At 41.8% G+C, this 23,851-nt stretch overlaps 2 protein-coding genes across 3 annotated transcripts in view; one reads left to right on the top strand and one right to left on the bottom strand.

The window, feature by feature from the left end:
• Window positions 1-18,588, bottom strand: part of tesk2 (testis associated actin remodelling kinase 2) — a 41,540-nt gene extending 22,952 nt beyond the window's left edge. For both annotated transcript variants that reach the window (XM_084058253.1, XM_084058254.1), the window contains exons 1-4: window positions 18,229-18,588; window positions 12,097-12,748; window positions 10,625-10,750; window positions 1,837-1,958 (exon numbers count right to left, since the gene is read on the bottom strand). In XM_084058253.1, coding sequence (XP_083914379.1) covers window positions 1,837-1,958; window positions 10,625-10,750; window positions 12,097-12,222 — 374 coding nt within the window. In that variant the 5' untranslated portion in view covers window positions 12,223-12,748; window positions 18,229-18,588. The remainder of the gene's footprint in view (window positions 1-1,836; window positions 1,959-10,624; window positions 10,751-12,096; window positions 12,749-18,228) is intronic.
• Window positions 18,589-19,439: 851 nt separating this feature from the next.
• tmem53 (transmembrane protein 53) lies at window positions 19,440-22,322 on the top strand. Its single transcript, XM_084057378.1, has 3 exons — window positions 19,440-19,603; window positions 19,834-19,937; window positions 20,382-22,322. The coding sequence occupies exons 1-3, from the start codon at window positions 19,549-19,551 to the stop codon at window positions 21,081-21,083; spliced, it is 861 nt and encodes a 286-aa protein (XP_083913504.1). The 5' UTR covers window positions 19,440-19,548; the 3' UTR covers window positions 21,084-22,322.
• Window positions 22,323-23,851: the final 1,529 nt, after the last annotated feature.

The raw sequence follows: 23,851 nt of genomic DNA, 5'->3' as shown, positions 1-23,851 counted from the left end.
GACACTTTACCTGCATTCTTTCCATTTCTTTTCCTGTCACTACATATCCCACTGTCTCCCTCTTCTACTCTCTACCTTTGGAGTATGCCTGCCTCCATTTATCATTCTAACTGATCACTTGGTTCATTCAATCTGTCAGTGTATACTTTGTGTGCGTGCGTGCGTGCGTCCACCCGGTACATGAGCCAGCCTAGCACGCTGGGAGGACTAAGGCCATCGTAGCTCTGGAGGCAATAAAAAGGTCAACCCTGTGCATCCTCACTGGGTTTTAACTAACAATGACCCCCTCAGTGTGTGCTTGTTAACACTCAGACACATACATACGCACACAATCCACTGGTTAACTCAAACAATGACGGGATTGTAAAAGATATTGCGCATGTGTCTACTTGGCACACACACTCGTGCACACACACATACACACAAATGGTCACACAAACTCATGCACATATTATCTCCCGCCCATGAGCCTGGAACAAAATGTAAGCTTGGTTATTGACTGCAAAACTGAACAACTGCCCTTTCGGCGCTGCAGAGCTCATTCCATATAATTTACTACATCATATTTTCTCCCATCTTTTGTTTTCACAGGCATAATACAAATTATTATTAGAGCAAACAAAAGCAATTTCACAAGGTCCATTATCACACTGACAGTTATATTAACACTTGATTTACTGTGATTATCCCTAAAACAAAAAGGTCAAAACCTTCCCATGTTGGTGCATCCTAAGACCAAAAACTTCTAAGGCCAGAATCTTGAGAGGTCATCTCCTGATTTCTTCTCCTGTCAGCTGAGCTAACCCTAACTGGAGCTGGCTGGTCAGAAAATCCATTGTTAACAGGCTACAAGCTCTCTACTGGCCAACAAAGAAAACAGGCCATATCCACACAGTCCAGAAACATTTATATTGTGGTTACTATCCTGTGGTTTATCTAGCTAAATCATGTTATGCAACCCGCACATGTTTTTGCTTACATAAGTAAATATCGAGGTAGAAAATAATCAAATGTCTATACTTTTTAATAATGACTCAATTTGATGTGTGAATACTGCAATACCAGTGGCTATAAGAAAAAATAAATAAGAATATCGGTAAATCTTGCAAACCGTGGGCCAATCAGTGCCAAACTTTGTACACACACTGCCAGTAGGCCACAGAAGTACCTCCACTCATTTTCCTTTGTGCTTTAAACTTTTAGAAATAGTTAACTTTAATTTCATAATGGAAGTCAATGGGGCTGTGATCACGCTGAAACCTTGCCCAATTTGGAGTCATACATACAAAGCAAAAATACAATACCCAAGTTCTTGCTTGAGCATGTCACAGTATCCCTGTTTCACCTGCTATTGCATAACAGAAATGCTGCAATGCAGTAGGGCAGTGAGACCTATATGTGAGAGATCTTTCATATTGTTTAGACCTACCATAATACCTGCAAACAACCAGTGTTACCAGATGGGAAATGTTAAATTATCGTACCGAAGGCTTAAATTATCATATTTTAAAGAAAACTATCGTCCAAAAAAAAGAATTTCACAAAAAATTGCGTATTTATTGTAAGAAACAACCTTGTTTGACACACCTACTTGAGGAAAAACACACCACATAGGCTGCGTGGAGGCAAGCAACTTCCTGCACCTTACTCAAATAAAAGTATAGAACTGGACTGGAAAGACGCAACCTGTGTCTTAATGCCTCCAAGTACAGATCTAGGATCAGATTTACGTTTTACGAAAACCATATTCTGTTAATGAAATATCCTAATATAAATGGGTGTATAAACGGGACAAAAATATATTTTTTTGTGGCCTGGGCTTTGCTTGTTACCAACCTGAGTATGTTGGCATGTGACAGTCTGTTCATCAGCTGGACCTCTCTCAGCATGTTAGCTCTGTTACTGCTGAGCTTGTTCATCTTCAGAGCCATCACCTGGTCTGATGCTCGATGGCGCACCTGAGAAGAAAAACAACAACATCTTTACTTCAGCATCTTACATAACAGCCAGATCTACAAGCTCACAACTGCGCTGCGAGGCGTTGTGAGCTTGTAGATATTTTCGGCAAAGAAGTTTGGTGTGTATGGGCAAATCAAGCACTAATAATTGAAGGTTTAAGTGGTTAACACTGATGATAGTCAATGAAGCTATCTATGATAAAGTGTAATCTGCAACACAATTGTAAACAATGTAGTGGGGTCCCTGCTTCATCTATCTCTCAGCTAGGGGGTCCTTGGCCTGAGAAATGTTGAAGACCCCTGATGTAGGGAAAAAGGAGGTAAGGAGGCCAAATATAAAGCCCTGGGGGACCCCATTCAACAAAGTACATAGGGTTTAAGTGGTTAACTGAGAAGTTCAGAGGGAGGCGCGACAGTGCTGTTTTTCTGAGTGAATGCAGAGGGAGGGAGGGAAAAGCATTTAGTAAATGAACAAATGTCAGTGCTAGGAAGCTGAAAGGATTGGTACTTTAAATCTGCAATACGACACGCTGCTACTGCATCATGAACACTTTCCGAGTTAAAAGGGTCCATCTCCTGCTGGCTATAAGGCCAAAAGACAACAGTGGATGGCCAGAATGAGGGATACAGGTAGGCAGGCAGGCAGACGGAATCCAAGAAGTGGCTTCTGACCCACCACCACCATGTTAACTGTAGATGTGTTGGACTGCTTGTGATCAGCAGCAAGGCTGTCACAGTGTGATGGAGTTCCTAAAATGTCTGTATGACTAGAGCAGAGCGAAGTGTACATGTGAACTGCGCATAAGTGACTTGGTATCAGTGCTTGTCGTGTTATTCCCAATCAGTAAGTATGCCTGTCTGTGTTCGTGTGTGCGTGCGTGCGGGACAAAAGATAAAATAATAAATAAACTGGACATACGTTTCACAATAATTGGCTTTCTCTTCAATACAACATTCATAATTGTCTTCTGAAGTGACACCTGCACTCCACACACATGCTTCAGTTCATCAACATTTCAGATCAGCTTTATAAGGTGTGATCTCTGAAGACTGCTGAGAGCCACAGTCACCTGTCTGTGTCATGGTAGAGCAATGTATCTGGTTTCCCCGAAACACTCGCACACAGAAATAGGAAATGTAAACGTGGCCACTGCGAATGGTTCAAAAACCACAGGAAGCTGTGACAAACAAAACAGTCGACCTAAATAACTATTGACCTGATAAGTTACGGAAGTTCCTCACACTGAAATACAGCTGAGACATGCACTGTGGCGCAAAGTTTAAGTGGTTACAGCACCAGAGGGGACTGCTATGTACCATTCAGATGTAGTGTGTTTGGTGAAACAGTCTTCTCTGTTAGAGCTGGAATAGTTTCCCTACCGAAGTAAGAGAGACCAACTATTTGACCTTCAAATTCAACCGTAGGTAATTGTAATCATGGTTAATTATCATCTCCATTTGTCACTGGTGTCATTTCTCATATTTTACTGTAATTGTTCTGTCTCCTGTACTATGTCTACTTGTCTTGTATTGTACTGATGTCTGTTTTTGTATGGATAGCTATATCACCACTTTTTAACAGCCTGCTCAGGGACTACAGATGAAAATGAGCCCTGTCCCTGATAAATAAATAAATAAATGAGGTGCAAAGAGGAAACCAGAACACAGCTACTGAGAAGCATGGAAAATAAACTACCACAGCTATTGGCGGGGGGGGGGGGGGGTAACCCCACGCTTGCAACTACTTTCGCCTGCGCACTTCACCGGGTATGGACTAGTTATTAATAATTCATATTAATTTAATTTCTGCTCTATGTACATATCTATCCCCCTCTCATTATAAGTGTTCTTGCTCTAAGAGCTTGTCCCCTCAGAGTTGTACAGGTAGGTGAAGCCCTGCAGTATAATGACATTACTGACCACTGTGGTGGGGAGTGTCATATGAGCCCGTTCCATCTGACGTTTTCGTATTCTCTGTATGTTTTTATGGGCCATAACATACAGGTCAATGGGGCTTTGGGCAAGGGTGACGAGTGACGACTGACATACAAGGCATAAGTCGAGTGGATGCGGATAACGCTGTGAGCTGTATGGGATGAAAGTCATAGCAAACATAATTTGTGCTCATGTTTGCCAATCTTCACCGGCTCACACTGACTGTTGCCGCTGCACTGTGGTTCTGACAGGTCGTGTGCTCTGAACACAGAGTTGTTTTGTTCAACATCAACAATATTAGGAAAAAGAAGAGGAAATGGAAAAAGGAAGTCTAAGTTTGTGTTTTAATATAAAATTAGAGAAGTTATTCAATCTGCAAAGACCACTGGATCTGCACAATCTTGTGTGCATGATTCAAACACATGCACGCACGGTCGCACACCCACCGGCTCTTTCTCTGCTCAAGTTCAAGTGAGGGGGCTTCGCTATAACAGCTAACAGCCCTCACTGCGGGACAGGAGAGACAACAGATGGCAGCTCCGCTTTAGCACACCTCCCCCTGCCCCCTCTATACCTCCCCCCCTCATCATTCTCTATTCACCTCCCCCAACCACATCTCTCTTCATCCCTCCCTGACCCCACCCCCCAGCCTCTCTCTCTCTCTCTCTCTCTCTCATCCTCTCTAACACACACACACCTCCCGATCCCCCCAGCTTGTCCTACTGTGTCTCTCCCTTTCATCTCTCTCTATGCACTCAATGCCTCCCCTCTCTCCCTGACTGAACCCATCTCCTCTCTTCTCCTCTTCTCCATGCTCTGCTTTCTCTCTCACATAATGAAGCACCTCTCTGTTCTCCTCTCCTAAACACCACCGCTATCCGTTCTCTCTCTCTCTCTCTCTCTCTCTCTCATCCCTGTTCTCTCCTTTCTCCTCATCTCCACTTGTTCTCCACCTCTAACAACTCTGGTCCATCCCCTGGCTCAACTCACTTCTGCTCTCTTTCATGCCTTTACCAATCCCTCCCTCTGCTTTTCATCTAAGCATCGATTCTTTCTATTCGTTCCCCTCCCACTTGCCCGCCTTCATTTGCACCGCATCCTCAACTCTCTCTTTAACTCCCACATCTCTCTCCACCATTCTCTAAGGATGGAGAGAGAGAGAGAGAGAGAGAGTGTTAAACAGAGAGCACAAGTGAACATCAAAGACCCGTGTGGCTGTCCCAGCGTGAGTCCACCTACAATCTGCTCAGATATCATCACTGTTGAGCAGAAACATTTCAGTTGTTGTTTGTTATGTTTTTTCATAAACTTTATGTTTATGTGTCCTATTTTATACTTTGTAGCATGACAGTGTCACACAAAAGTAGCAAAAATAGGAGATATACAAGGGCACAAGCTCACTGCTATTTTTGCCTATAATGACATGCCCAAAAAAAGGGACACCAGAGCTTGTGACTAAACAATAACTAACTTGAATCCGTTGGACCACAGATCATTTTTTTCTCCTCCATTTCCTGAACAGTAACGGTTTTGGACATGCAAGGTTTCCACCCGAACAGTGACAATATCCACTACAGTTCCCCTCTCAAAGCACCAGCAAAATGCAACTGATGTACAGCAAGGATCTACAATATCTATTTGCTCTTATATTATTTATCAGAGTACCTTATCCTGCATTTACAGCATTCACCTTATGTATATTGGACATGATACATTATATTTTGCTGTGCCTTCCTGTAATTGACCTGTTATGTGTTCCTCTCCTAGAAACAAAACCGAGCACAGTCAGTCCCACTGTGCCCATATATGGAGCTGAGTGATTGACACATTGAGGTTAGATAACACACTCCATATTTGGGCGTACCTGCATTGGGAACTCCTTATATGGTTTTGGCTGAGTCATGAGCATGTGACATGAGCGTGACATCAGAGCACATGAAGGACATCTCCTTCATGGCACCACCGGCAGTCCTCAGTAAAGTACAGTATGAGGCTATGAGCAAAAATCTGCTGCCCGCCTACTCACCAGTACGCACTTCAGAGTCAAAATCCATCATTTCCGGTGATGCTAACCTACTGCAAACCCCCTAACCTGGGGTGACAGGGCCTTCTCGGGTGACAGGGCCTTCTCAGTTGCCGCCCCCACTTCCAACCCACATCAAAGCTGGCCCCTCCGTCTCATTTCTAAAGCCGCCCTCAAAACCCACTACTTGCTTTCCCCAGCTAATCCCTCCCCGTCATCCTTATTTCTGTTGTTTTACAGTTCTGTTTTTGTTTTTGTTTTATGATTTCTTTTAGACACAATTTCTCATGTCTTTTGCTATTAATTACGTTTTTATTCAATCAAATGCACCTGATGAAGCACAATAGTGAAAAGAGTTGTACAATAAATCCATGAAACATTAAAGTAAGTCAGTCCATTGTGCAATTGTTTTGCCCTATGTCCTATGAAGTCAAGGAAGGTTTTACTCTAAAAAAAATTATTTGATCTGTTTATGCAAACAATTTTTTGTGTCCCGAAAAGCACTATATGAGTATGATGTATAATTATAGTGAAACATGACATCAGCGTACTCCATGCAGATTTACCATTTTATCTACCATATGTTTTTGGGAGATCTCAGGTTAGTGCTCCTGACCTGAGACTCAGACTAAGGGCCCCTACACACTGCCCGATATTTGAAATGGTCGGCGAGTGAACAGATCGTTAAGCATTTCACATTGCACGAGTTTCTCTCTTGAAATCGGGCTAAATATATTGTTGTGATTCTCGCACGATTGATTGGTCGGCGACAGGGGTTCACTGATTGCAAGATATTTCACCACGATGTGATCCCGACCCAATACATACATTTGTTTTTATTCCAAACGTCTCACGAAAACGTGAAAGGCTCCTGTGATATATGTGCGAGACCGAGACAGGACGCTAATGATTGACATTAAATAATTCTCAATTTCTCTGTATTTCTCTCTCTCTCCCTCTCTGAAACAAACGTTTCAAAAGTCAACCAGGGTGCAATTCAGATCAGAAGCAGTGCTGCCGTGTTCGCTTATTATAAGCGAGTTGCTTGTAAAAAAATATTGGTGGTTGCGTTTCTTTTTAGCTTATTTCCAAAGTGTAGTTTCTTATTTGGCTTTATTTCTTAATGTTGTTTTTTTTCTTTGAAAATAGCCGCGACGCATTGTGAGCTTGTAGATCGGCCATTTTATTTGTATATAGGTTTAAAGTGCTCATGCAGCCTATAGTCGCTTTTGTTGGGCTTGTTTTCATAGGCCTGGTTGCTTATTTCTCTCGCAAAACCTGGCAATACTGCTCTCTCACGTACACACACACACACACACACACACACACACACACACACACACACACACACACACACACACACACACACACACACACACACACACACACACACACACACACACACACACACACACACACACACACACACACACACACACACACACACACACACACACCTCTCTCTCTCTCTGCAAGCCCTATTCTCCTCTGTAATAATAAACAGCCCCATCGTCGAGCAGGCTCGCTCACTCTATTTATCATGTTTAACTACTACAGGACTGGGATGTCTGCACGGTAATATTGCGGTTCTATGCGGGAGGACTAGCCACGGTGCGTGGCTGTAATGTGCTCTCATTGGCTGCACTAGATCAGGGCCGATAGCCCCAATTATCCAACAAGTTTGAAATCTAAAAGTTATCGGGAACCCCTCGCCGACAGTACTTTATCAGGGTGTTTCTTCTCGGAGTACCTTACACACTGCGCGATCAACACCTCGCCGAGGAATGCCCGATCTTAACTGAGATCGGTGGTTTTGTCGGCGAACACCAAAAAACTGGAATGATGGCTGTTTAAAGGCCAGCCAATGGGCAGGGCTTAAGTAATTACAGTTAGTCCCTATTGGGGCTTTTAGTCCATGTGCAAAATTTGTACTCCGTAGCATGCTGCGAACTTGAGTGATGGCTGTTTAAAGGCCAGCCAATGGGAAGACAGAGGGGGCAGGGCTTCAGCAATTCATGCTCTTCCCTATTGGTGGTCTAAGTCCACATACCAAATTTGGACTTGGTGGCATGCTGGAAACTGGAGTTATAGCTGTTTAAAATCCCGTGCTCATCCCGTGCTCATACGGGCGGACGGACATAACATACGCTGGGGGTCCCTGGAACCCTGGGGCGGGGCTTCAGCAATTCATGCTCGTCCCTATTGGTCGTCTAAGTCCACATACCAAATGTGGACTTGGTGGCAGGCTGCACACTGGAGTTATAGCTGTTTAAAATCCCGTGCTCATCCCGTGCTCGGACATAACATACGCTGGGGGTCCCTGGACCCCTCTTTGATAACCAGTGGTACGTGTGGGCAATGAGAGGAGAGATGGCATAGGTGTCCACGTCCGTGTGTGTGTGTGTGTGTGTGTGTGTGTGTGTGTGTGTGTGTGCGTGTGTTTGTATGTGTTTCTTCTTTGCCGTGCTCATCCCGGGCTCATCCCGGGCTCATACGGACGACGGACGGACGGACGGAAGGACGGACGGACGGACATACGGACAGAGTCAAACGTAGAGCGGTTGGCACCGCTAAAAATATCCCCGATAGTGAAATCGGGTCAAATAGTAGAGGTCTTAAGTAACTTAGCTACAAATTGAAACATTGTGTTCAAAATACAGACTAAAGTTAAAGTAAAAAGTTATAAATATCTGCTGTTCACAGCAAATGTAATTATGTATTGCACAATAACTTTTTTTTTCAAATACGTATATACAGTAGGACTATGTTTGCAGTGATATTATTAAGCATGCATGACTATGAACTTTGCGTGTTCAGCTAAAACAAGCAAGCACATGTAGCCACACACACAGCCTACATTAGATATCGCTGAGATGTCACAGTAGGACTTGCATTACAGCCAGAAGTTTAATTTTACAATAGTTCTATGGGGTGTATAGGAGGGCGCCTGTACTATATTTCTATACAAACTTTATACTTCTCTGTACAGATGCAAGCACTTATTTTCCTAGACATAAGCCCGCATTTAGTTTTTTGGCCAGCAATGTTAGTTTTCATCTGCTCTGAAGAGTTGCTGCATTTTGTATGTTATCTGGCAAAGTACACACAGCAATGCTCAACACAATACTTTGACAGGATGTTTGTAAAACAGAGGTTTATAGCAAATAGCTTGACCTATGACGAAGATATTTGTAGTTATAAACAGCCAAAGATGTAAAAGTGAACATTATTTAAGAGTGGAAGTGGAATTAGGTAAACTTATTGACTGACTCTCATGAAAAGTGCTAAAAGACGATGTTAACAGATGCTAGTTGACGAGAATCCATGAATGACTAGAGAAAGATGTAGACCATATCACCTCTAGATATAGCCTACAGTAGCTGTGGGCTACCTCCAACGTATTTCCTCCTCTTCATTTTATGTGTTAGATTCATATCATCTCTGTACACCTCAAATTCTCTCAAATTTTTCAAATGCTCTGATCAAGCACATCCGAGATGATTTTGAACTTGAGATTAACCTCACTGACCTAGATGGTGCCTCCCACAAACTCTACTAGACCTATATATAAGCTAATTAGTCTTTTCCCCTTTAGACTTGTGCATGAGAGCACAGGCAGCCCATCCCCCGCCATTCAAGTCAACTTCATTCTTGTCTTAACCCCCTTACACACAATACTGAATGAAGGGGTCTGTCTCAGACACATACATACATATACAAGCCTCTTAACCTTCTACGCAGCAGTCACAATAAGCCCACTGAAAAAGATATACAATCATTAGTCAAAGCGAGTTGGATTCATTTCACACAGAGAAATGCAAAGAAAGTGCTAACCACTGACCAATGTCCTGTTATACTCTTCCAAAACAAATCCGTGCCAAATGTTACTACTCTAATGTCTAGTATAGTACTGTATTAAAAAAAAGATGAGAGAAAAGTTAACCACTTGCAACCTAGCGTCCCTATTTTAGATACGTAATTTTGAGGCGAATATTTTGGCAAATCTTCATATTATGAAGTATAGGGCTTAAATGGTTAATGCATAACTGAACTGAACATGTATGTGTGCACGTGTGCGTGCGTGCGCGTGCACGTGCGTGTGTGTGTGTATGCCCCGAGGGAGAGAGGGGGTAAGTAACAGGGTTAACAGACACCCTTTATAAACTGCTCTCTTTGATGTGAGTGTGGTCTAACTTGACCTGAAATGTCAAGAGAAAAACTCACGAGCACAGACCCTCGCTTAGCTCTGGCTCGATCACTGTCTAAGGACCACCAGGCACATCAGCATGCGATGTTAAACCCAAAGATGTAAAGTCAAATTAGCCTTGCTAATTCTATAACATCACGGTCTTACACAAGCACTTTCCTCTAGCTTCATGTTTCCACAGTAGCATGACGTAGGTCACACAACAGGGAAAATCAATCAATCAATGAGGAATAGGTTGAAAGGTCTGTGTTATGACAGCCAGTTTGAACAATTACAAAACAACCTGGGTAGATGGGGGGCTAGATGGACAGACTGATGGAAGGATCGATAGACGGCTAGGGGTATTAAACCTATTCACATTGAATTGCTCCTGCGTCATACCCGCCGAGGTGGGGAAACGCCACCCTGTCCGGGTGCATGTACAGAAAATCAGATCACATGGGATAGACAAGAGGACGAAACGGAAACAATGGATTGAAGTGAAAGCTGACCCAAACCCACCTTGTAGACCTCGGAGAAGAATCCAGAGCCGATCCACTCACACGTGAAGTCGTCGAGGCGCGTCAGGCAGGAGAAGGCACTGATGAGGGCTCTGTAGGAGGAGGAGGACGGACACACTCTGCCCCCCTGTCAGGATGAACAACATCCATTGAGACCGCAGGCCCATTCTACAAATGCCTTCTAAAATCAGTAGTTCTCACACTTTCAAAATGTTTCAACAATGTTCAAAAATAGCAGATGTGCAAGCTGGCAGGGCGGAACGAAGTGACGCGCTGTGAGATGTAGAATGACATTAAAATGAAAATGAAAAATGACAGTTTCACGGTTTTAACTCATTCTCTGCCATTGACGTGTTTTTCACATGTTTTTTCCAAAGCCCAGACCGCCAAAGACGTGTTTGACGCGTTTTTCTGTTTTTTCGCTAGATGGCGCTCTTCGCTAACACGAGTCAACATTTGACCCTCAGAGACGCATGGAAACAGGAAATGACGTAATCACACAAAAAAAGGCCCATCCACTTCCAGGTTATTGGATTTGGAAAAATGCCTATTTCTCTGGCTTCTTGTTTATGTCGCCATTTTAGGCTATATTCAACGGCAAATAACTAGAGAACAGTGGATCGCGGTGGAATTTCTTTTTTTTCGCGGAAACCACAGAGACACCTCCGTGTTTTCCAACGGTCGGGGCGCCATCAGACTGAAGCTAAATATTCTGTGACTAGTTGAAAGGCAAGGAAAAACGCTGATTTCGATGGCAGTGGCTGGATTATTTTGTATTTACTCTGGTAGTGAATGAGTTAATGGGTCAATCATGACGATAGACATGATGATGCGATTGGATGCGATTTGATGCAATATGAAGATATACTGTATGTGTGTTCAGAGTTTTTTGACACCACAGGGATGGACACCAATGACTTCAGGCTGGACATTCACATGACCACATCATAGAAATAAATGAGTAAACTAGTGCTACAAACTAAGAGTTTTCATAATCGATTAATCCGTGAGGATTATTTGATTAATCAATGCGAATGATTTACACAATAAAGTGACGTCAAAATAAGGTAATAAAGCACAGAATGATGGTAAATGCTCATCACATTACCTCAGACATGTTAGTTTCATGTGTTTACCGAGCAGTTTGTTTCATTTTTGTTAGAAAATGGCACAAAGACAAGCATTGACATTTTGTTGAAGTTGTCAAATGCACAGAAATGTTTAAATGATACATTCCTGAACTGATTATTTGATTAATACAATATCGATGAAATGATTAATCAATTAACCATTTCAGCCCTAGAGTAGAGAAACAAATAATCAAGCCGTTAATGTAATACATTATGTAATACATTTTAAACCGGGCCAGTCTCCTTTTAGTCGACAGACACTGGATGTGTTAATCTGTTATGGATGTAGTTCACAGGTCCAAGCCAGGCAGCTTATGAGTAATAGCAAATACATAACACTGACCTGTGAAGGTGGGGCCGCACCCATCTCTCCAGCCACTCCCCCCGCGATGCCATCTCGGTCTTCGTTGAAGCGGTCTGGTCGCATGCTGGGGAACCCGGCGATGGAGTTCCGTTTGTTCCGGTCCATGGCTTAGATGCTGGTGGTACCAGTGATGGTGGCTTATTTCTCTACTGGTTTATCCCCATTAGTTACTCGGTAGAAACTAGTCATTAGTTACTACCAAAAGGTGGAAGCTTCTCTTCCTTGGAATCATAAATTGAGCAGCGCAAGTAGCAGAGCAGCAGAGCTCTGCCCCTCCAGGTTTGGGTCCTTTACCCAAGGCAGGCAGAGGTGATGAGGCCCATAGACCAGTGTTAAACTATAGCGACTACGCACCCGTCTGTGAGGCTGTTTCTGGTGGGTCCCCACATCACAAGAGTAACAGACCGTTTTAATTGCCCTTGGTCCAAAGGAGTGACATTAACTTTTCTCACCAGCGTACCAAATGCAAATGTTCATGCCCTATATGTTGTGTAAAAACTGTGAGTAGAATTAAACTCCAATTTAAGACCATCTGGGATCAAGAAGCCTCTGGCAAGCCCTGTTTTTTATTGCATGAGTGAGAAAATACTGGAAGAGAAGGCTTGCAAGTGTCTGGTACGCCATGGGAGATCTAGAGGAAAAAAGAGAAGAGAATGACCATGTTATTTTAATATAGGAAGTTGAGTTTACCGAGTAGGTTTCTGTGTATGTGGGAGTATTTGTATATCTACAAAATGCTCAATTTTGTGCTGTTTGTGGTCCAATATTGACAATAACAAGTCTTTTTCAGCCACTTAGGGTCAAATGTCTAAACATTGGTCTCTGTGGACACAACTCCTTTTCCAGAGATAAGATAGATGCACACAATGTTGACTAATAGATCAACACATTTACCAACACGTTTGACAATTCAAATCAACAAGACTAGCCATGCTAGTTCAGCAAATGCATGAATACAGGTGGTTGACTATCCTCTTATTTGAGACCTGATCTCATGATCACTGTTTGTTCTGGTGTCAGGACTGGTAAACTGGAGGTTGAGTCATTCTTTTAAACATTTATCAATTGATTTGATGCAAATGCGTTTATCTTGCGTTTATCTGAGTGAGAGAGAGCACAAGGCATGCTCTATGTGAAATAATACAGGTTAATAGACCAAACAAGATCCCTGTCTCCATTTTGTCTGTTATAAAAGCTTGATGGCTTGATTTGAATGAATTCACTTAGAAAATAATAAAATGCCTGAAGATTACTGGCTGTGGGATAGTGAAGATACATATGGTTCTGTGTTGAGTTTATCCGTAAAGCAAGACAAGGAGTCAATCAGTTACTGACATACTGACAATTATAATCAGTCTATTATATCAATGATAATATTAATTAAATTATCTAACCTTTCTTAGAAGCTTACTCAGAATCAGATGACTGTGACCTTGACAGTTGTGATAACTTGGTGGTACCTTTAGTTGAATAAAACCCTCTAGTGTGGACCTGATGTTAGGACAGCTAAGCCTGAGCCCCAACTTTTTTTTTTTTACGAGACAGGCCCATATGTAATGGCTTTAATAGGGGCAGATTGTCCAATTATAGGAGATTAGCCAAGAAATAGCCAAAGTCTTGGGCTGCTGCCATCCAAAACAAGATCAGCAGGGTACAAAGGGGACAGGGAAGGAGCCCTGTGGCTAAGGGTCTTCTTTTTTTTTTTTTACATTAGTAAACAATCTGGATTCTCACATCTGTTTTTAAGAAGGAATATTAAGATGCTTTGGGAAAATACAAGAGGTGGACCAAGTGGACCAAAGATCTGGTGACACTAGAAAGGAATCTCTATTCACGTAACTCTTTGAAGCCTATTCCGATTTTGTTTTTTCCTTTGCTATTGTACTTCCTCAGATGTTCCTGAGGTAGCATAATAAGACTTTGGTTGAGAATATATAGCTGAGGGGAGAGGAATGATCTCACTCTCATTCTGAGCTCAACTTTCCAAGTGTCTGTTCACCCAGCAAGACCAACCCCTCAATAGAACTTCCAGCCTGGTATAGGACCAAGCTGAAGATTGCGCCTTAATGGTGGTTTCAGCCCCATAGGATTTTTTTAAGTACCAATTATAAGCTTGCAGACGTAATTGAGATTTTCACAACATTCAGAGCCCCTACCAAAAATAAATATCCATTTTGCTCTTATAACACTAGAACATTCTACAATACTGTTGCTCTACATTTAAATGTCTTTATACTTAGTTATAATATTTTTTGTAGTTTTGTAATTTTAATAATATTATTTCAATAAAGTCAGTAGGCTCATCTGAGGGCACCAAACTCCAATGCTGGATTGGGTGTTTAGCTACTGGCCAAAATGATAGGCTTAGCCAAAACCCAAACTCCACCCTCTAAACTAAAGACACCCCTGTGATTTTTAGCTAGTTCAGTCAATATTTGTTAGAAGAATTCTCTCCAAGGGCAAAGGGTCTTGGGTCATCAAGAAGTATGGTAATCTACAATCTACTTGGATTTGCTTCATTAGTAATGCCTGGGAGATTTAACTAACACATAGCAAAATCTTCTTCATTTATTGGCCTCATAAGCATCAATCTTTACATGTGCAAATCGTAATAAACATGTAATACAGTACTCTGCTTCAGGATGGTCTTCATCAAAGCAAAACCTAATGCCTGAATTATAAGCGAATAATGCTTAAATGCACCAAATAGGCTATGATGATATAGCCTATTCTATTAAATTCAAGGCCACAGTGTGTGCACTCAATGCATGAATGCACAAACCAGCAAGCCAAACTGTTGGTGTACCCTTCAGGTCTGATCCGGAGGTGATCAGTCTCCCATTGTAACACTGATCTAGATAGTAGTCATAGTCAGGAAATATGTTTTCGGTGATGCAAAGACAAAGCAGAAAGAATAACAGACGACATTAATAATAATGTGAGCCCATCAAGTAACAGGAGAGGCAGAACCGACATCCCAGCACAAGTGGTTAGAGATGGGGGTTGGAATGGAGAGAGTAGGGTAGGATGGTCCCATAATGACAGATTGCAAACAGTTTATTGACATGACAAGTGTAAGAGGGGTATTTAGACAGTCAGACTTGGCCTTGTTCTTTCAGTATTACATCACATACACTAAACCCCTCTTCCAGAGTTGGACCTATTGGACAACGTGTGAGATCATCCTCTGAGTCTGAGCTACATCCTTAAAAGGATTTTCATCACCGTCCTCTTACTCTTTTTTCTCTCTGGACCGACGCATCAGTCTGTGCCTTTTTGAAAGAGTCTGACAGTAATAAAAAACTCCCTCTGCCAAGAAAAATGTAGGCTACGAGTACCATGCCTAAGCTTTCCTATCTGATTTCAGTTTAGTTTTCCAATTTGAGCCCAGAGAGCAAGCAGCCATGCACGTTTCAATTCATTGTCACAGTCTCGGGGTGAAAGAGAACAAGTGCTGCCTAGTGTGAAATATAAATGGTTACTTCCTTTAATTCAAAGCAGCAAAACGATAAGGGACGAATGCTTTATCCACTCACCCACATTAGTGGCCAACAGAGGCCTCTTGGACACAAACAGGCAAAGACTGAACACTGGACGAAACACAAACTTCCCACGCTTACATTTCAGCCTTGCCATTCTGACCCACTGAAGTAGGCAACTGAAAATCACAAAGCCAGGCCTGTGTTCTTCTGCAGCCACTGCAGATGGGAGATGGGCAAAGCCAACAGTCTCTGTGAGGATTTACCTTACCTATAAAAGGTGGCCAACCTGTTTCTTACTAAACCCCCTATATGGAAAATGTTATTATGACAAATACCATAAAGGCATAATCCAGTTATTGATAAGTAGTGAATAAATAAATATCCTGTCATTATTATAGGGCCAATTATCAGAAATTGGCATAACAGTGCAGTAGGCATTAAAGGTGATTTTACTTTTTAACACACCAAATGTACAGTACATTACCTGATTAATATCTCATAGCTGATTTAGGCCTATTTCCAATATGTATTTAATTCTAAACCCATAATAATAATCCCAATAGAAGTCACGTACCTTTAAAGCTTTATTTTTAGTTGAACAATTGAACATCATTCACTACTTAACATGTTATTTTGGTGATATTGACAGGCCTTAAGAAGGCTAATATGCCGATGTGCCGAATTACGCAGCTCTTAGAATCAGTTAGATCGAATATCTCCAAAAAGCCTACAGCACAGCACTCGTCACTATTTTTGTTTCCCAACCATCCCCTGCTGCCCAGCGCCCACAAATGCGACTGCATGAATTCAAATCACCACACTAAAAGGAATTGTAAACGGGGCAGACTTTTCTCGGTCTGTAAAATGTGGCCTTGGTGATATTCAAAAACAGATGGGCCATCCCAAAAGTAGCCTGAGGCCAAATGTTTCAGCAGTAGTTTAGGGGGCCCTCTCACCGTCCAGCTGTGCCCTACTGGATGGATTATAGGCTAATAGAAAATGTCAATAGTAAATCAACCTCTCTGAAGTGAGTTTGATGATGGGTTGTGCAAGCGAGTGTGTGCAGAATATACGAGTGGCAAACAGAACACGAGACGATTACATCTTTTTTAGTTTCACAACTTTCCATCCAATCTCCCACCGTCATGTTATGGCGGTGGTTCTCAAAGTGAGGTCCGGGGACTCCCAGGGGTCCTTGAGGATTTTCCAGGGGGTCCCCAGATAAATGATGGATAGTTAGGAACCACTTTGGACCCTTATGTGGTTGTAACTCTGAGTGTACAAATGGAACCAAATCGACCCGCAAGGGTCCATTTGGTTCCATTTGTACACTCTCAGAGTTATGGTGGTCTGAGGTCTAATGGAGGGGTTCTCAAAGTGGGGTCCGGGGACCCCCCATGGCCCTATATATATGGACTATTTTCAAAAACATTCTTGGAAATGTTTGAATATTTTTGTCATTTTTAACACCACAAATCTTGTATGAGGGGGTCCTTGACAGACAGTCACAACATCTTTTCAGATGGGGGTCCGCGGCCAAATACACATTAATTTAGGGGTCCTTGACATGAAAAAGTGTGAGAACCACTGTGTTATGTCAGAGACCAGCTATCACAACAATGCGTGGACGCGCCAACAAGTCCAGTAAACCCACAATCAAGTGATCAAGACACATTTGTAAAGCGTTGATAATTGTCATGACAGTTATTGTCTCCAGAAGACTAAAGCTTTAATCAGGGGAGGAGGAATGTTGGTTAGGTGAAACGCCCTGACGAGCACAGGGAAATGTTCATCAAATATGCAAGCTAGGTCACATTCATCCAAAGTAAAATACCTGTCCTTTACTTATCCGAGAACAATCTATTGTGGTTTCTGCCAAGATACGCGAGCAGCGGCATACTTAAGGCTTTAAAATAATGAACTAGCAGGAACTAACTGGGGAGGGAGAATGCCTCCCTGTGCACTTTGTATTGTTATTATCATTATTCAGGAAAACAAGTATTTCAATGCATTTGTGTAATTCGTTGCTGTAGATAATGTCCCGCAGTCAGTTTTGGAAAAAGTACTCACATTGTTTTACTTAAGTAAAAGTAGAAATACTATGGTATTGGTATCAAAATGTACTTAAAAGTACCAAAAGTACTACTTGCATTATGCAGAATGTCCAATTTCACAAGTTTTCAAATGTATGAAATGTATAACATTCCTTTGAAAATAGCAGATCTACAAGCTCACACGGCTTATTTTCAAACAGCCAAATTTTAAATACGGCTGAAGTGGTAAATGTATGTTTTGAAACAATAATCAAAATCTGCAAAGTAATTAAAGTTTTCAAATAATTGTAGTGGAGTAAATGTATAATATTTGCCTCCGAGATGTAGAAGTAACTGTGAAGTAAAAATATTGAAATAGGAAACACTCCAGTAAAGTAAAAACATCCTCAAAAGTGTACTTATGTACAGTACTTGAGTAAATGTACTTAGCTACTTTACACCGCTGTGTAGATAATGTCCCACAGCACAGGTAAGGTGAGGGCAGCAGCCAGAGGGAAATGTAAACACTGTCTACAACAACACACACACTTAGCTTTAAGTTAAATGTTACTGCATACGAGATGAGTTGTATTTACCTTATTCATTGGTCATGAAGTCGACAGTTCAGCCAAAGCTCCATTCCTGGCATAGAGCTGCATCTACCGAAGAATCGATGAGCTGTTGCTAACTTTGTTTTGCAAGGTTGGTTGGTTTTTAGTTTGTCAACAAAAAGTCACGCTAACCCCAGCTAGCAACACACGTAACGTTAGCACGGATAAACACGCACTTTACGTTCTGTGAGGCTGAATAACATCCCAGGACGACGGAGTAAAGCACAAAGTTTCTATCTCGTAGTAATGGCCTCCCAACGAGCAAAAAAAACACTATTGTTTATTGTCGTCCGCCTAAGATCATATTTCAGCCGTTTGTTGCTGGTTTGACAGCTCTCTCTCGCTCTCTCTCTCTCTCTCCTCATCCAGGCACCTCCTACTGTCTCCGCCCACATGATAAACCTATACTTCTGCAGTACGACGGTGTTGCAGGCCAAAACCAATGGGTCAAACACATCTTGTGCGTGTGTGTGTGTGTGTGTGTGTGTGTGTGTGTGTGTGTGTGTGTGTGTGTGTGTGTGTGTGTGTGTGTGTGTGTGTGTGTGTGTGTGTGTGTGTGTGTGTGTGTGTGTGTGTAAGTAAGTAAGTAAATACAATATTTGTTTGACATGACAGATCATATTGAAAAGACCACAGTAAACACCCTGCACATTATTAAGGACGTCCCTCGGTTCAATTCTTTGGTAACTACGCCATCTAGTGGACATAACAGTAGCAGTGGACAACGGCAGCAGACAGCAGAGTTGTGGCGGCACACTTTCGCCATCTAGTGGCCAGAAGTAGGGATAGCTGTTCCATACAGACAGCAGCAGACAACCCAGAGCAACCGATGAACTGTACTATGTTGCCATGTCCGCTTACTATAAGCGACTTGTTTTTCTGTGAAGTTGCTTGTAGTGTAGTTGCGGCTTGCTTATTTGTTTTTGTCCACCAACCCCACGTCTAAAAATATGTTGTGCCATGTTAAAATAAACAACACATTTTCTAGTTCTACTTCTACGCATCTTTTTACCCCCACGGCTATTTTCAAATGGTTTAAACTGCTCATGTGGCCTAGTCGCTTCTTTTGGGCTTGTTTTTCTAGACCTGGTTGCTTGTTTCTCTCACAAAATCTGGCAACGCTGCCGATGAACTGTATCGTTCAACAAGGGGGCAGGGGGCGGGGCGGCGCTCTTCAATTCATTAGGTAACCCAGCGTTACTCATTCAGCTGAACGTCAACGATCCCCATATTATACCATTAACCTGACAACAGCCAGATGAGCTATAAAACTGAGGAGTACAGTTGATATACAATCGTGCAGAAATGGCAGACGATGAAATAGACTACAATATCGTGTTCCCTGACGTTGTGATATCGGGTAAGCGTGTTGGTTTCGACAGAGCTTCGCTAGCTAGGTTGCTAACGTTGTCTCTCAGAGCTATTGTCACTGTATGCTTGTGCAACATAGCGATAGCAACGGGTACATCTGAAAACATAGGAGTAGTGACTTTAGTAGAACACATTTGCCAAGCAATAAACAAGAATCGTGGTCTTGCTTGTGGTTATACTATTGTATACTGATAACAGTGTGATGTTTGGTGCTTTCAGAGAGACATTGGCAGCGGACAAAGGAGCCAGTTGTCATCCTATTGGGTTGGGCTGGTTGCAAAGACAAGCACCTCTCCAAGTACAGCTCCATCTACAATGAACAGGTTGGCAAAAAAAACACATACATGACATTTCTTGTATTCCCCTTTATACAGTAAAGGGAGTTGGCACCTCGATTTGAAATTAGCTATTTTGTCCAAAATGTATTTTTTTTTTAGATGGTCGTAAGTAATGTAAAGTATACATTATTTGAACATGCACGGTACATCATCATGTATAAGACTTGAATTGACCCTTCAACTTCTTGCTTATGCCCAAGATGATTGGATATACAGTTTTGTAGCAACTGTAGAACTATTGAACCTTAATTGTGAAATGTTCAATCATGTTCTCATCATGTATACTGTACATTGCTTAAGACCGTTTTCCAAATAATATAATTAAAACAAAACATTTTGGACCAAATAGCCAATTTGACATCTATATTTCTTCTTTTGTGCACTTTCGGTTCCCATTTATCATTCTCATTGACTTGTTTGTTTCTCTAGGGATGTGTCACGGTCTGCTACACAGCCCCCTTAAAGACAGTCTTCATATCAGAATCTTTTGGCTTCAAGGAGCTGAGCAGCACAGCCCTCAAACTGCTGGAAGTCCTCTATGACTACGAGGTGGAAAACTGCCCAATATTCTTCCACATATTCAGCAATGGTGGTTTCATGCTGTACCGTTATATTGTAGAGCTCCTGCACAGTGACAAACAGTTCAGCTCTCTGCAAGTGGTTGGGGCAGTAGTGGATAGCGCCCCAGGGAGTGGGAACGTCCAGGGGGCCCTGCGCGCATTGAGGGCCACCCTAGGGCCCAAAATAAACCCCATTCTGAGGTACATTCTCCTAGTCCTTTTTGCGGTAACTGTTTTCCTTCTACGAGTGGTGCTGTACCCTATCACAAAATATATCCATAAGAACCACTATGATGCCCTGCGAGAGAAGCCTCCCAACTGGCCGCAGCTATATCTCTACTCCAAAGCTGACCAGGTGATCCGGCACAGAGATGTGGAGCTCATGGTGGAGACCCTGACTCAGAAAGGCGTCCCTGTGGACAGCTTTGACTTTGCTTCCACGGCACACGTTAGCCATTTCCGAGAGTTCCCAGAGCAGTACACTCTGAAGTGCCGCAATTTTTTGCTTGCCTGCATGAAGGACTCAGAAGGGACAGAAATCAAAAAGAGACACCATGTTCAGAAAGAGTGATGCTTTCCTGGTTGTTTTCTCTCTTACGATGTAGCTTCAGTTAGTATGTGTTTTTACTGTCAGGTCTTGAATGTTGGTGTTATAATGATCCGTAAACTTTGGTGACACTGACAATTTAGTAGTTAAATGATCATGGCAGAGTTTTTCCACCAAAAGCACAGCTAGCCCTACAGAACTGACCTAGCTTTTTTTAAATTACTTTCAGACATTTTCCTTTGATCTGGGTGTAATCTATGTCTGTGTAATAGACCTCCAATTGTAACTTCTAAGGACTAGAAATGTGGTACAAAGTCTATCCTGCGCTACTTGTATTTGCAGCACTACTGTCATGTAACAGATGTTAAGGCAACTAATTGTACACTGAGAAATGGAAACTAAAAAATGTTGAATATTACAAATGAAGGTAAAATTACATAAACCTCCGGTGAAATTAGTTGGATTTTAGGTTAGTTAGAATCTAAAACTAAGCAGGCTGGGTATTGAAAAATTACATACTTCATTACAAAATCTCCATTTAACTTTTAAACAAATACAAAAAATGCACAATTCTGATTCTACTTTGATTTATGGCACATGAATGTTAAATGAAAATATATTGTAATTTATTCTAACGAGGCACTTGAGAAAGATATTGTAAACACTGTATGTAACAGTAGTTTAAGTTTTGGAAGCTTTAAAACTGTAATTGGGTCAAAATATATAACAATTCCCAGCCCTGATAAGTGGTACACAAGTGATTTATAACAAAGGAAAAAAAGTGTTAGACTATGAATGTATATGTTCAACACTGACTAAATGTGTTTTTTCTAACTAATGTGCCTTCAATAAATGAGAATAACCATTGAATAGTATGTCACATTTTGAATGCTAAAGAGTTTGGATACACACCACATCATTTTGAACTATTGTCCATTTTTGGTAATTTACCACAAATGTTAAAGAATTTAATCATGTTTCCAGTGTAGCAGAAAACTGAAAGAGAAAATGACCCACTAAAACCAAAAGGCAATTCACTCTTCAGCAGGTCAATCTTCAAACAATGTCCCAACTTCTAACATCAGACAATACAGTGGAGTCCGCAACCTTTTTTGAGCCCATGAGAATATTCTGCCACCAACATTTGTGGACTGAACAGTGAGTAGGTCTATATGAGTGCTTGCGAGCAAGTACAGTAGGCTATATAGTTTGTTGTTGTATTGTTATTGTGTGCGTGCTTGCTTGTGAGTGAGTATAGTTTATTGCGGTATCTATTTCATGGTTTATTGTTGTGCACTTTTGTACTTTTTTACTCTTTGCTGCTGTAACACCCCCCACCCCCTACAAGAATACGTATACGCTGACTTACTATCATTGAGTGACATGGAATAAACTGTTAAATGTAAGCAAAAGCAAAAAATATGAGAATATGTACAGCAAGGCGTTGGAGGAAAGCCAGAAGCAGAACTACTGGGAGTAGTAACAAAATAATGACATGGACAACTCAACTGGTGATGAGAGCAGCAGGGGTTGGACTTGGACAGAGTGCATGCCAACTACATAGAGAAATCCTCAAAGAAATATCTCACATCATTTATACTCAAGTCTGCAATTGCTGTGCAGTGTGAGGTAATGCAACCCAGAAAGATATGGCTAGATTACAGATGGCACTGACTGAACAAGGGAGTGAGGAGTGTTTTGCAATGTGGTTTTGAAAAGAGGGTGAGGGACCTCCAGAAGTTAGAACACTCCACAGTTGAATGGCCTATACAGTAGCCTAAAAGAACTCGAGAGACAATCTCTACCTGTCTGATAAGTCTGATTCAGATGGATCAACCTACTACTAAAATAATACACTCAGTTAAAGTTAATACATTTCACTTTGTGGTGTTCCTGATCAAACTTAAATTAATAATAATTATCATAATAATGATTAATATAATTAATTGGTAACTGCTGTGCTGTGGTTAGGTATCTTGTCCGATGAGGCGAGGCGGGCATTGCACGTTTGGCAGATGGAATGACTTCCTCCATTTGTACAGCAGTCCTCTTACACCCCCTGCTGGCCTGGCAGAGGTGTCTACTTCAGTGCTTCATGTTTTCATGTCAAGGACCCCCATTTGAAAACATCTCAAAATGATTCTACATTTTCCAAACATTTTTGAGATTTTTCTAAACATATTTAAAAATAGCAGACATTTTTTGAATAGTCAAAGAATAAGTGGTTAAAATGACTGACGCTGTATTAGACCAATTATTTGTTTACTAACAATGAGACTGGATGCACAGGTGATTGTTTCATGCAATCAATTCTCAACCTGTTGTTTCACCCCCTCTTGTGTGTTGGTTGTGTGTTGGCTAGTGAGGCGCGTCCTAGCGAGACCTGACAGAATGGGTTTCATTTGGAGCCAGTATGATGTTTGGAGCGAGTGTGGCGTCGTCTGTTAAGGGGTCTATTCAATAATTAGCTGGAAACCCCTGGAACCCCCCCAAGGATCCCCACTTTGTGAACGAATGGTCTACACGCTACTAGTTCCTCTTCTGAAGGAAGGCTCCACGCCGGTGTCCGTGTGTCTAATTAGATTTAGCGCTCAAGCCAGAAAAGTCAAACTTTTCTACTATCCTCCAAGATGGTGAAGCTTTTGGAATTTAGCTGTCTCTCGAGTGGAGAGAGAGAGGGACTGTGTGACGTAGATATGATATGGAGGACAAGTGGACATGGTGCGAAAGTAAAAAAAAAAAAAACATGGCGGGAAAGTCACAACAAGTAAGTAATGGAATAAGTATCATAT

Source organism: Gymnoscopelus microlampas (genome assembly GCF_963454915.1).
Source record: "Gymnoscopelus microlampas genome assembly, chromosome: 5".
In the NCBI taxonomy this organism is placed as follows: Eukaryota; Metazoa; Chordata; class Actinopteri; order Myctophiformes; family Myctophidae; genus Gymnoscopelus; species Gymnoscopelus microlampas.
The sequence above is the reverse complement of the archived record's forward strand: the minus strand, read 5'-3'. Positions and strand labels throughout refer to the sequence as shown.

Coding starts and splice junctions, on each gene's coding strand:
- tmem53 (XM_084057378.1), top strand. CDS start 19,549: ATGGCAGACGATGAAATAGACTACAATATCGTGTTCCCTGACGTTGTG. Junction 19,604..19,833: donor CCCTGACGTTGTGATATCGG/GTAAGCGTGTTG, acceptor TGGTGCTTTCAG/AGAGACATTGGCAGCGGACA. Junction 19,938..20,381: donor GCTCCATCTACAATGAACAG/GTTGGCAAAAAA, acceptor TTGTTTCTCTAG/GGATGTGTCACGGTCTGCTA.